The 14281-nt window shown below is 47.8% G+C and overlaps 1 protein-coding gene across 1 annotated transcript in view; it reads left to right on the top strand.

Annotated features, from left to right (window-relative positions):
• Window positions 1-14281, top strand: part of LOC142078246 (uncharacterized) — a 106512-nt gene that overhangs the window by 85035 nt on the left and 7196 nt on the right. Inside the window, exons 76-85 of the mRNA XM_075140705.1 lie at window positions 1661-1741; window positions 2905-2958; window positions 3308-3361; window positions 4109-4171; window positions 5032-5094; window positions 6500-6616; window positions 9416-9493; window positions 10710-10763; window positions 12149-12197; window positions 13073-13111. Coding sequence (XP_074996806.1) covers window positions 1661-1741; window positions 2905-2958; window positions 3308-3361; window positions 4109-4171; window positions 5032-5094; window positions 6500-6616; window positions 9416-9493; window positions 10710-10763; window positions 12149-12197; window positions 13073-13111 — 652 coding nt within the window. The remainder of the gene's footprint in view (window positions 1-1660; window positions 1742-2904; window positions 2959-3307; window positions 3362-4108; window positions 4172-5031; window positions 5095-6499; window positions 6617-9415; window positions 9494-10709; window positions 10764-12148; window positions 12198-13072; window positions 13112-14281) is intronic.

Genomic DNA, 14281 nt, shown 5'->3' with positions numbered 1-14281 from the left:
CCCTTGGATACAGGTGTGTAAATCCCTGACCAGATGGATCTGTATCCAGTTCAAAGTTATCTCAAAAACGCCAGGCACTTGAAGGTACCCTGGGCTTGTGAGACCTAACCATCAAATCAGAAGGTTTATTACCCTCCAAGCAAGCAATCTGTCCTAGCAAACAGAGAAACTCTAGTTAGCTGGTTTTTTTATGGTCCATTTACTGCCTCAGACGGAACTTCATATTGATCGTGTCAATAAATAGTTACTAGTAAATAACGAGCTTGCACAAGATGTTTGCGTCTGATAGTGTAGGCAGTGTTTGAGGAACGTGGACTTTACCTGATCCAGACGTGAGCCATGGAGGAGCAGCTGGTCAGCTCTCAAATACTCCTCTTACTCTGAAATGTAAAGTATGTTGAGGCCTGGGGAGGAGTTTAAAGAAGCAAGATGTTTCCCGGAGGAGGAGCTGAATTTTTATATCTGGGAATGAAAAGGGAAAGGGTCTGTCCTCGCAGCACCGTCCCACCCGTGTGTCTCTGGGAGGTTTGCTGGTCACTCGTGTTTGAAGTGATCCGTTTGAAGTGATCGTGTTTGAAGTGTCCGTTCGTCACTGAGAGGAGGAGTAATTGGAGAGGTGATGAGTCTGCTTGGCATACAAATCTGGTGGCCAATTTTTATTTTTTTTTTAATAAATATATTTCCTTTCAACAACCTACTGCAAATTAATTCCAAGTAGAGGATGCCACTTGTTCATCTCCCAATCTGCTTAAACAGCCAACTCATTCTCTTCTGAGTGAGCTGAGCCCTGTGCAATCAGTGTCTCAAGTGGGGATAAATCTGATTTCATCTCACATACAGGTTCTGAAAACTGCAGTTGAAATTGGCCAGAATGGATGAGTAGACAGTGGCAGCCTTGCAAAAAAAAAAAAAAAAAAGGGCATTTCTGGGAACTTTTAGTTTGCTGTTGAAACAGTGGGAGACACCACACAAATTGGCCCCGATGCTGGAGGTGGCTCCGATGTCCCACCCTGACCTGAGCTGCAAAGTATCTCCACAAGCTGAGAACCTCCAAACTGTGGCAAAAAGGTGTCTTCTTGGAGGAGCACCTCTGTCCAGCATTGTCCACAAGTCTGGGCTGGATGAGGATCTCTCTTTTGGCTGTCAACTCCCCAGATGGGAGATCTTCTCTGAACTGCAGCTGTGAGCAATCCCGTGCCTGGATCCACTCATTCACCAAACCAAATTTCACCACCCAGCGCTGCTTTCCTCGACTGACTAGATCTGAAGCTGCAGACCCAGTGCCCAGGGTTGTGTCCATCCCGCAAAGTCACTCGCAGTGTGATGCTGCCTGCTTAATGCCCTTGCTCTTATTTTCAACCACAGCCATCACCACCTCAATGTCCTTGGCCCAAGACTACCCTTTAGCTGCCGTATGCTTCTATTTCCCAAGCTGTAATTATAAATAAATCAACTCACAGGTTGCATTTGCTAGCGGCTTGCAAGCCAATGAGGAATGTGTCCTAAATCCCAGCCTCAGGTCTCGGTGCTAGTATTTGGGTAACTTCTGACCTCTCACTATTCCGGGCTCTTACTATTGAGTTTCCATCCTGATGACTGTCCTCAGCCACCTCCCTGCAAGAGCCGACACAGAAATTCATTTTTCTCCTCTTTTTGGCAGGGTGCGGCAGGTCTCGATGGGAAGAATGGAAACAAGGGAGCCAAAGGCGTCAGAGGTCTTCAGGGGCAGAAGGGGAAGGCGGTGAGTAGTGGGAAAGGACACGGTTTGTTTGGCAGGTAGAAAGAGGCTCTCTGCCTTTCTCAACCCTAAGTTCATTTCTGCTCCCACACCCTGCGTGCCTCATTGCTGGAGGCAGGTTCTTGCTCAGGGTGAGTCTTTCCAAAAGAGAGATGAAATCACTTCCTAAACCTGCTGGAGAAGTCTTTAATGCACATTCCAGCCTGATTTTTAGGACGTGCCAGTCTCTGGATGCCAGCAGAGAATCTGTCCATGTCTCAAGCGATAGACTTCTAAGCTTTCCCATGTTTTTCAACATGAGTTTCCTTTGTTACTTACCAAGGCCCAAGTTGTACCAAGTCCAGTCCTCCTCGATGCTGACCTGCCTGATGGAGAGAGCAGGGAACAAAGCAATCCTTTGCTAAAGCCCTTATGAACCTCTCTTTCCTGGGATGAACTGGTTCTCTGCCATGACAGGATGCTTTCCTTGCCCCCAAATAAGTTCCTCACATGGATGGGACTTTGGCCCCTTATTACTGAAAACGCATCTCCAAAGTGATGCTTAGTGGGAACATGTCTTCACTTTACTTTCTGGAAATAAGCTGAAATCTGCTGGTGTTTTTTCTCTTTTGTTTTCCCATGAGAGAAAAAAAAAAAAACAGTAGATTTTGGGAGGGAGTAGGAAAGGAAGACCTCACTGAAATTAATGAACATCCTCTAAATTGTTAAGGTAGTGCCTGAAGGATCCAGACTTTGAATGACAGACTCAATTTCTGGGGGCAGTGACCAACACAAGAGCTGAGGGAGACCATCTAACATCTCCACAGTGCAAGTCCTCGTGATTATTGCCACTCCGTTAGCTCCCAAACCTCAGTAACCTTCACTCCTACACAGATCCTCAAAGGTCGTTTTCCAAACATTGCCCAGCGTAAGCTACAGACCCTGTGGCGACACATCACAGCATTTTGTCCCATTTTGTCACAGTCACCCATCTTCTGCAAGGTTGTTCCTTGTCCCACCCCAGAGCTGGCTGCATTTCTAGCAGCAAGGTGACCATGATCTGCAAATTTTCAAGGAGCCTCTGGTGGTTAAAAGCACAATGTAAATGCAAGGTGATGCTATCACCAGGGCTGTATTCTTAACCTTTCAGGCTGTGCATGATATGTTTGTCTATTTTTTTTATGTAGGGAGGGAAAGGTGATCCTGGGACCGCTGGCGACACTGGGCAGAAAGGAACAAAGGTAGGAAATGGGTGAGATCCTGTGAAATCTCCACCCTCGGAGATATTCAAAAGCTGTCTGGACATGGTCCTGGTCAACCAGCTTTAGGTGGCCCCGCTTGGGCAGGTGAGTTGGACAAGATGTTCCCTTCCTACCTGAAACACTCCATAATTCTGTGAAATAAAGTTTGGGGCAAACAGAGAAGAGAGCTCAAGCTCCAGGCTGTAGTGGGGCTGATGGGGAAAGATGCTGCAGGCAAGGGAAGAGCTTGTAGCACTACATCAGGGCTAGCCCTGTGCACACACAGCGTTCTTCCCTCCTGCCCTCACCTTGATTTATCATCAATGCCCATGATCTGCTTTATCCTCAGGGCTTACGAGGGCTCCCAGGACGCATCGGTGCTCCCGGAGCCGAGGGCATCAAGGTGAGCTCAGCCCAGCTTTCCGTTCTGCTCTAGCTGCCCCATTTCCAGCAGTGTTTCCCACTCATCCCCAGGATAGCATCATGTGTGAAGAAGCCACCATAACTCTGGCAGGAGGAGCCCCTCTCGGTGGCGTGTGGCTGCAGGCTGCAGCACAGGGGGACATGGCCATGCAGAGGAGGGAGCCATGGACAGGGAGGTTTTAAGGCTTTCAGGGAACTTTTTGATAATCTGGGGTAAAAAAAAAAAAAACAGACTCTGCCCAAATCCCTTCCTGGTCTGTGGCTTAGCAACTGCCTGGACTCAATTAGCAATTACTGCTGGGCACATCGCTCCAATTGTCAGCACATTGGTCCTTCCTCTATAAACAGGGATAATGACCCTTAATGGTCTTTTTATGAAGGGTTTTGAAAAGCTTGATAAGAAGTAAGGGAGCTTTGATAGCTGAGCCAATGGGATATGTTGTTATTGTTATTGTTGTTGTTATTAATATTTTCCTTCATCAGCCTGGCCTATTGGGTAAATGAAGTACTGTTCAGTGAATTTCCCACCTACTTTCATGTAGGTGGGCTTCGAGTCAGGGCAGTCTAAAATTTACACTGGTCTGAAGTAGGACTTGTCTTTCTGTTACCAGGAGTGTCTTCATGTTCCCCCTCAAGTACCACTTACCTTGCCATTTCGGAGCTACTTTTCCCAATGTTTTAGGGGTTCTGTGAGCTTACAGCCCATCCACTGCTTTTTCCTCCACAGGGAGAAATTGGCAGTCCTGGAAAACCAGGAATCCCAGGATCAGATGGACCATATGGACCGAAGGTGAATATCTACATTATGCATCTGCCTACAAGTAGGAGGTTTCCTAAAAACTTTGCAGGTGCTGCAAATCCACCTCTGCAACAGGATTCTTTCTTTCAAAGGGCGCAAATGGGGTTATTCTGAATCTATTCCTATAAGCCAGCATAGACCTGGGTGAAGACTCTCCTATGAAGAAAGGCTGAGAGAGTTGGGGTTGTTCAGCCTGGAGAAGAGAAGGCTCCGGTCAGACCTTATTGCGGCCTTTCAGTACTTAAAGGGGCCTATGAGAAAGACGGGGACAAACTTTTTAGCAGGACCTGTTGCGACAGGACAAGGGGGAATGGTTTGAAACTAAAAGAGGGGAGATTCAGACTAGATATAAGGAAGAAATTCTTCATGATGAGGGTGGTGAAACCCTGGCACAGGTTGCCCAGAGAGGTGGTAGATGCCCCATCCCTGGGAACATTCGAGGTCAGGCTGGACGGGGCTCTGAGCAACCTGATCTAGTTGAAGATGTCCCTGCCCACGGCAGAGGGGTTGGACTAGATGACCTTTAAAGGTCCCTTCCAACCCAAACCATTCTGTGATTCTATTCTAAGATGCTTGGACATCTGGGTTAGGGACCTCTTCACTCGCTTCTACAAGACTCAACCGGGTTCATCCACCCCAGCCCTGATGCTCCATAGGCATGTGTCACGTAATGGGGCTTTTTAATGAAATTTCTTCCAGTCTCCTTGAGTATCACCAATGTGCAGGCTGAGAGACCCTGCTGGGTCACACTCAGTAAATGATACTGTAATCTGAAGAAGAGATGGTTCATTCAACAAATTGCAACCTTGCCAAATCCGCATTGGACATGATTTTATCTTGGCTTCCTCCAGGGTGAACAGGGAGCATCAGGAGACAATGGTGCTTCGGGGATTCCTGGGGAGAAAGGAGAAAAGGTTAGTACTCGTCAGACTGCATTGAGCTGCCATTTATAAAAGAACAAATCCCACATCCATCAGGTTGAGTTAACAAAATTATACACTTTCTACATCATAGGTACCCTTTTCAGTGGGCAAATGTCAACTGTCTGGAGCGTTAAGGCTGGGACTGCAGTTGGAAAGGGCAGGAGAGGGAGGTCTCCTTAAATTCACCCTCTGCCGATGTACAAAACCCTAGGAGGGTGCCTGCTTAGTATGAGGAAAAGCCATCCAAACCCTTGAAGTGGGATTGTCAGAGTTTATTCAACACCACCTTGCCCAGGGTAAAGGGTGCCTGGGATGCTGTGGGGCAGAAAAAGTGGATAACTCCTGGGCACATTGGCCATGGGAGTAGGAAAGGTCTCCAAGCTGGCCTGCTCCTGGGCTCTGCTCAGCTTCATGAGGAATCCCCACCTTGATCACTCCCCACCAATCTTCCTTCTCCGCTTTGCTTAATTTTCCATTTTCTTCTCCAAAAGAACAAGTCTAAAATTTGTACCTTTCCATGGAGGGAAAAAATGGGGTTTCAGTTAAAACAGTAACTGTTTTGAAAAAAAAAAACAAAACCACACAATAATCCCAGCAGCCTCCATCAAGTCCTTTGGCATTTTCCAGGCCCTCAGGCCCTTCTTGCATTCAGCTCTACCATCTGGTCTCCAGCTGATTTGGGATCTTAAAGAATTTGTTGCTTTTATTGATAACAACTCTTCTGGTCCTCATCCCCTGGTGGTCATCTGTGTCAAACACTAAGGGTTCTTCTCTTGTCAAGCAACACCTCAAGCTCAAGTCTCTGAGCTGCGAACGGTTGGAGGCTGGGAGATTATTTCGGGGGAAATATCACTCCCTTCCTCTCCTGTTCTTCTCCTCTCCCACAAACATCTGCTTTCAGCCACTGCTGAAGGTTGGGTGTTGGGCTGACTGCAGGTCTTTCCTTCTGGTGTGTTTAACGGGAGCCTTTTCTGTTCACAACAGCTCCAGGAGAAAGCTCAATGGTGCAGATGAGTAGGAAATTTATAGGCCAGCTCTTGATAACTCCCTTTTTCCTCTTCAGGAGTCACTGGTTTTTCCAGGGTTACAGACTAAAGGACTCTTACATATACAGGGAGAGTTGGGCATTAGAAACTATCAGGCATCGTCCTAGAGAGGGGGACGTCCATGTCACCAAGCAGTGAGATGCCTTCTGGACAAGAGAAGGTGGAGAACAAAGCTGAAGTGGTCTCTGCCATCCTACTGATGCTCTGTAAATAGCACAACAGCAGAATGTAAAGATTCTCCCCTTATTGCCAATGCTGTGAAAGTGTTTGGGTACCATTTGACTGGCCCATCTCTAAAACCATTTGTGCTTGATAAAAGCTCTGAACTGCTCTCTGTTGGTGATTCTCAGGGGGCCAAGGGAGTTCCTGGCTTGGGAGGCTTCAAAGGACAAATGGGATTGCCTGGGAAGACTGGTGTTGCTGGACCAGATGGACCTCAAGGGCCACAGGGTGAACCAGGGCCACAGGTGAGCAGCAAGTGGTCCGTAGCATGCCCTAGACCCTGGTGAGGTCTGGTGTGAGGAGGGCATGAATGATAAACTCTAATAAGCTGGCTTCCAGAAGAACTAGTTTTCTCCTAACCATTTTAGTCATATCATACATCAATAAGGAAAAATCCTCTCCTCCCACTCCCCTGCAGCCAGGCCTGGACCTCCCACATAGGCAAACACCATCAAGGCTCCTCCACTCTCTAGAAAGCCGTATGCTGAGGCAGCCCTAGTGAGGATTCATCCACAGTCATGCTCCTCGAAGAGCAGGAGAAGGTACGATGCTGCCCTAGACCTCATGGATTTGCTTTCCCAGGGGAGCTCTGCTAAAAGTCTCTTCCCCAACCGCCCCCCAGGTTGTTGCACCTCACATCCTCAGGTGACATAGCACCCCAGATGTGTCACCACATGTCACCATGTACACATACAACTCCCTCCTATAAACTGGCACCTGAGGTCTTTCATGTTGAGAGAGGATGGCTGCAAAGTCTGACGTCTTTCTGTGGGATCTTGGTCAACTTCATCTCTTGGTGCATTTATCACTGGAGATTTTTTTTTCCCTTTTCTCTCTTCTTTTCCTATCTGCGGTGTAAGATGTGACCTCTCAGTGAAGAACGGAAGGCTGATAATTTAAAGTTAGCAGGACATCAAGTGCACCCCTCCTGTTGCTAATTATCTGGGGAGCAGGATTTGGTTTTGGAAGGAGCTGGTGGCTTTCAGACCCCATTTGTGGGCCATACTTAATAAGTGTCTTTGCATGCAAGACATGCTGGGCACCTTCTGAAATGTAACAAAAAGACTTGGAAATGAGACATGCTAATACTGGTTATGAGCAGGGACATGCTGCCCCCAGATTCTATGGTAATGAAGAGTGTCTTGCTGCTGCCAACACAATGTGGAGAGACGATGCTAGAGATTAATGCTAATCACTCGCCCTTAGACAGCATCCATTAAGTAACAAAGAACTTGTCAAGTGAATGAGGACTGGAAATGAAAATACCCTTCTCAGTTGTGCTGGTGGGACTGGCTGAGTTTCAGGCTTGGACAAGAGAATACATAAATTAACATGAAAGAATCAAGAAGAAAAGAAAAGCTGAAGTTGGGTAACTACCTGAAAGACCAACTGTTTCCCATAAGCTGTCTCAGGGTTATATATATGTGTAGAGAACGCATGTGCACACATACGCACACGTGGTTTGTAAAATACTTGAGTTTTCTGTTAGATGGGAAGTAGATTGCGCTGCTGATTTGAAAACAAGGAAAGGGGTAGAGACCCTGGCAGGATTTTCTTCTTTAATCTGCCATGCCTACTGAATTATTGCAGCCAAATAACCCAAACTCCAATCACCGGTGATTATCCTTCACCAAGTGAGAAGCACATTCAATAGCATGGAGAATTTAGCTGATGTGTAGCTGCATCTCACAGTTCAGGACTGTGCTGGTAAAGATACACCAGTGGAAATGGCTTTGGCTTTTGAGGACAGAAGTTGGGACAATTCAGACCCAATTTTATGTGAAAGTCTGAATGAGTCTGGACCACATTACATCAGCTCTCATGGGCCTCAAAGATCTCCCTGTCCTAGAGCCCCTTTCAGGACTTCTGACTTGGGTGGTATAAAGGTGTCTATCTAGGCTTTAGTGATTCTTAACCTGGTTTTCTCCCATACAGAGGAAGAGCATCACGTGTTGGGAAAGTCTGTGCCCTGCTCTTTGGAGCCGCAAAACAAAAAATAGCCAGCACTGGGTGTTAAGTCTTAGGGAAGAAGTGATTAAGGAAGGAAAAATGCAGGTGGTGCAGTAAGGTCCACGTTGCACTGACGGTCAGATTGAACATCTGTGGTGTGTCCTGATATGTCATCAAATAAAAACTTGACTTAGAGCAATCTGCTCCATGGTACAAGGGCACAAGGATGCTCTGGGCCTCCAGCATTGTTCAGCAGCGTATACCTACAGCTTCACTTCTGACAAGGTGATTATAGGAAGGACTGCCCCTGAGCCTTCCCCTAAAGGGGTGCAGCTGTAGAAAGACCCTTCCAGAACTATAAAAAATGGACTAGATCGAGCTTCAGACCATACCAGCAACATTATTCTTCTTTCCCTTGCTCCCCAGGCTGTACCTTGCAATGAAAAATGTAATAAAAGAATCACAGAAGGGAGGAAAAAGCCGAAAGTACGAGATCCCCTCATGTATGTTTAAAAAGGCTGGAAGTTTTTATATTAGCAGTTACAAGCACTGCAGGCTCAGAAAGCCGTGTATGAGATAATGAATGGCTTTTGCTTGGACGCTGATTAAAGAGAGACTGTGAGATGCCACTTTCTACATCCACACCACTACTGGTCTTTTCCCTAAATTAAAAGAGAAGGTCCCTGGGTCTGAACTGCAGCAGTGAGGCCACCTTCATTTCTAATGTGGGAGGATATTACCTTGGGCTGCAAACCCTTCTCCTCCTGCTGAGACTCCGTTTCTTAAATTAGTGCTGAGACAAACAGTGTCAGAGAGAGAGAACACCGCCTTCTGCCCCTGCAGCATCCATCCTTTCTGCAGGGAGGGACCATAGGAAACGCCTCATGGTTGCCCAGGGCAGAGGGGGCAAAGCCCAGGGCTCTGACCCATCATGTCTGATCTGTCTGGGGAGTGTCTGAAATCCAGAGAGCTCTGAGTATCTTCTCCTACTGATGCCCAGGTTGGACCTTAGGTGGAAAACCCCAACCGGTGGCATGGGATATCTCTGGAGGGTGCTTGGGTACTGCTAACTGAGCTCTCCTCTTCCTCTCTAGGGTCCACGAGGGAAAAGAGGGAGACCTCAGCTCTGCCTCACGGGCCTCCCTGGCGTGGATGGGCGAAAAGGAGAAATGGTCAGTATGGGGATGAACCAGCCTCACCTCCCAGTGAGGTTCCTCACCATCCTGCAGCAGTGCAGAGCTCTGCATTGGGGCTGGATGAACTCTAGCTATTCTAGGTTGCATTTCTCAGCTGTCCAAATTTTGCAACAACAGAAGCACCGGGAGCATTTTACCCCTAAGCACCAGGCATTGGACACGGGCAATGCTGCCTACGCTTCTGCCTGAAGGTATCTCCAGCTGCTGTAAGCCCTGTAGGCTGCCAGTTGTTTTATATAAGACTTCTTTGGGAAAACATCATTTTTTGGGCCAGGATATCCTCAACCGTGCTTGCCATGGCAGACCAGGAGTAAACCAATAGTTGGTACAGTACTTCAGTACATTACTTCACTTGAGTAATGCTCAACCTTTTAATGCACATCAGAGTCCAAGCTTAATCTCAAGATCCCAATCTACAACCCATGTTCTGGATTGGGCCCTACACGCTGCGGGTCCTGCCACACTGACTCAAGGGCTTTTTGCATCAGGAGGTGGCATTGCATTAGCTCCATGTGTTGGTGGAGGGTAATGTGATTTCTCCTCGCGCTCCAGCCCCTGTAAGTGAGCATGGATTGAGAAAAATGACCATCGCAGCTTTAATTTAGATCATTCTTCCTGTGGTCCTTTTCCTTTAATATTTTTAAGTATTTTTAATCAACAAATCCAGTTCTGAGCAGAAAAATTTTCAAGGTATTTTCTCCTAGGAGGCAGAAAGCCCTGTTGGCAAACTTCAGCATTTCCCTGTGTTTCATCTTTTCAGCACTGGGACTGCAATCCCAGTTGCAATCTTCTGCCTGATCTGGTTCCCAGAGGTTCTCTGAAGCCCAGATCGTCTCCATGCCTCGACCTCAACCTTTGTGGTCCCTTACAAACTGCAAAGAAACCTGACTTAAATTGTAGCTGGTAACATCCTTATTGTTTGGATAGAGCAGAGCTCCCAAAAAACCTGGGAGCCTGCACCCAGCTCTCTGACACGCACTTTTGTTCTTGCTTCCCTTGCACGTGGATGAGTCTGTTCCTTTCTGCTCCTGAGCTACTCACAGATATTCCCTAAAATTTATGGGAAAACATGTGAGCCTTTTCCCTCATCTCCCTTCCGAGTGCATCCTTTCCTCTCTAAGGTGCACTTATTCTTGGAGCATTTAATGGTCAATCTACTGAGCTTTTGTAATGACTTAAGTGTTTTTAACAGGGTGAAAATGGTCCAGCTGGCCAGAAAGGAGAAAAGGGAGATCCTGGTCTTTCTGTGAGTACTTTAGCCCGAGATCACATCCTATTACACATCCTATTATAGAGAAAATAGGGCAAACTGCCCCTAAGAGGTGTAGGGGAGGAGGGAAATGCTGAGAAACAGATTCATTCAGAGAATATCCGGGAAATGAGAGTGTTGGCCATTACTCAGAGACATCAGATGTGCACGGGCTGGGATGGGAGCAGTGCTGGGCTGTACAATGCCAAGCCCAAACCACGACCCAAAGCCTGAGGCACATTTCCCCTCTCCCATCCTCCCTGTGATGCTTCAAACTGGTGCTTGGCAGATGGGATCAGTGCCAATGACGCAGGGCTGATCAAATACAAAGAAAGAACAGGAGAGAGCAATGTGCCCCATTTTCAAAGCGATTCGGGAGCTGGCATTACTGCAAAAGCTGCTGCTCTGGGTTTATAAATCCTGAAGAAGAAGGAGTGGTTGACCCACATAGGTCAGGGTAAAATCCCTGTTGCAGCTCCCCTAACATTAGGGTCTCCATCGTGTTGCCTAAGCAAATGTGTTTTGTGCCACTTGACTGATAAAATGTGGTACTTTCATCTTTCCAGTGTGTGGAGGCCAGGCAGGATTAGTTTTAGCATGGGTGTAACGGGCAAGGTTGCCCTATATGTGGGCTGCTGAAGAGCCCAGCTCCCTGCGTAGTAAATGCCCCAAAATTTGTCATCCCTATTAGGGGTAAGAGATAGTGACCACGTGAAGTGCAGTAGGACACCAGCTATTGGACATGGAAGATGCTCAACTGAAGCAGTGGCAGTTGACTGCCCCAAGGGTGAGGGATAGACTTAAAATCCATGAGACCAGAGGTCTCGCTCTGTGGGGAACATCATTAGCTGGTAAAAATACAAAGGAGAAGAACAAAATAAGGTGCAGCTACATCTCATCTAAATCTAGTGCTACAGCCCATCTCCATAGGTCAAGCCTGCAGTATGATTTGAGCAGCCCCTTTGCATGGATGCAGGTGGGTTGATGAAGCTTCTCAAAGGTAAGGGACATCTGAGAGACCGTGGCTTCAGGGACAGTGCCAAAGGGTGGAGACACTCATGGAAAGCCAACCCAGGCTTGAGGTGTGCCATTGTTCTCACGTTGGGCTGGGGATCCCAGCTCCTCGTGGCAAGAGGAGCTGGCTACAGGATGGCCATGAAATTGCAAAGGGAATCATTTCCCTGATGAGCCACAAATCTTGAACCGAGGTCCCTGTGACACCAAATGTACATCTCTGATCTCGGCCATACCCAAGCTGAGGTGATTTCACCAGAGGCCACCTCCAGTGGGGCAAGCAGATTTGGGACGGGGCACAGGGTGGAGAGAGATGGTGCTGGGGTAGAAAAATCACCACTAGCTTCTGCTTTCCCCCCGCGGCACAGGAGGAAGAGGTGAAGGAGGTGGTCAGGAACGAAATGAGAGGCAGATGCGGTAAGTCGGCCAGCGAGCTGCGCTCGGGGCCACTGCTCTGACACCTACCAGCAACTAAATTGGAGCAATTTGAGTGCCGGCACATGCTGGCTCGGCAGAGCAAATATCACCCCATTAGCAGCAAGCGGAGACGCGTCGCCTCTCCACGCTTGGAGACGAGTGCGGGCTTCTGGGCTGTGAGATCTCTGCCATAGTCCTGACCTCCTACTCAAACTCTTAATTTTTTCCCTTTAAACCTTCTCTCTTCCCATTTCTTCCCCCATGGTTTTGTCAGCAAAGCTTTCCTCCCTGGTCATCTCCATTTCCCCGCTGATTGGTGAAAGGCGCTGGGTCACGGGGGAAAGTCTGGAGCTGCATTTTGCCCAATAACAACCTTTTAATTCCTGTCTACTTTGTGGCTCTTCTTGACACACAGACCTCTCCTCTCCCGCGGTGAATAACTGCCAACCAGTGCCACAACAGTAACCAAAACCACCGTGTTTGGGGATGGTTTGACCCCAGAATCCCAACACCACAAGGGTGTCAGGTTTTTGGGATCTTGCTTTCCTTGTCCTGCAGAGGTCCAGCTACCCAAGGGCCAGCGGAGAGCTGCCCCGTTCCCGCCCCACTCCCCGGGGTCTGCCTATGGCCAAGGGGGGTTGGGGTTCACCACCATTTGCCAAGATGCTTTAGCCATTAAGCTGGAGTCGCACTCGTTTCTGCCTAGAGATGTTAGGGGGCATTTGAATGCTTTGAAGGGGGGAAAAAAAGAATGAAAAATAGTCCACGAAAGCATGCGCTGCCTGTAAAAATAATGATTTTGTTGAAAAATCTTATTTACATAGGGAAAAAAGAAGTAGCAAACAAACTATGCCCTGTCTGTCTTCCGTTTGCAGATTGTGGAGGTGAGTTGAGAAGGATGCCCTTGGAAAGGGGTAAGGCTGCTAATATCTACATAGAAGTGCATGTGAATGCATGCAGTAGAGTAAAGGATGTTCCCCTTGCCCCAAAACAGCCTGAAACTGCAAGTGAAAAGATGTTGTTAAGAATAAGTCCTTTTTTCTGTGATTCAGTGCAGAAAATGACCCTGGATCACCGACTGCTTTTAGACCCTGGCTCTGGGGGTGGTATTTCTTGAGAGGAATCTGAGAAAATAGGGTTGAGAGGGACACCAAGAGGTCTCCTGCTTCCACCCTCTACTGCAAAACAGGATCAAAGCTATTCCTGACACCCAGCTTTAAAAGCTGCAACCACAGGAACATCTCTCCCTGCCCACGAAACAGATCCTGTTTCTCCACCATCCCAAACCATCAACATGATAATGTCCAGTGAGGTGCCTACCTCCAGTGCAGGTGTCTATTCATTATTTCAGCTCCCGTTGTGGAGATCTAATTCATATGATCCATGGAGTCTGGAGGGCCAATCTGCCAACCCCAAGGTAGATCCCCACAGTCAGGGCCTCATCCTCTGTGCTTCAGGGAGGACTTGGTTCCTCCATGTCTTTGCCTACATGTGGGCAAGTGATTCAAGGTCTGGTTTTTCTGTGGGAGATACTGAACCGGGTTCTGGATCTCAGCTGGCCATAGTAGGTTTTGAAGACACTCGGCTCACATGAAGGCACCTAGAGGAAAGTTTCCAACTCTGGATCTGATCCAGTTGCTCATGTATAAGCCAAATTACGTATCCTGCTGGATCCTTTCTATGGGCGCAGGTGTCTTGTAGGTCTGTGTCGTATGTGTCAACCCAGCTTTGATGCCTCGGTTGCCCTGGAACATCTCATCTAACCTGAAGGTTTCCTACTACATTTCAAGGTGTCCTGGTTTCGGCTGGGATAGGGTTAAATTTCTTCCTAGTGCTGTGTTTTGGATTTAGTAGGAGGAGAATGTTGATAACACACTGATGTTTTCAGTTGTTGCTAAGTGCCCTCCTAGTCCAAGGACAGCTCCCGTGCCTACTGACTGAGCTAGGTACACGAGATGGGAGGGAACATAATCAGGACAGCCAGCCCAGCTGGCCAATGGGGTATTCCATACCATGTGACATCATGCTCAGTATATGAAGGGTAGGCGTGATCCAGGAAGTACCGATCGCTACTTGGTTATCGG

The sequence above is a fragment of the Calonectris borealis genome, chromosome 1, assembly GCF_964195595.1.
Source record: "Calonectris borealis chromosome 1, bCalBor7.hap1.2, whole genome shotgun sequence".
NCBI lineage: Eukaryota > Metazoa > Chordata > Aves > Procellariiformes > Procellariidae > Calonectris > Calonectris borealis.
Note: the sequence above shows the minus strand (reverse complement) of the source record. Positions and strands in the feature narration are given on the sequence as shown.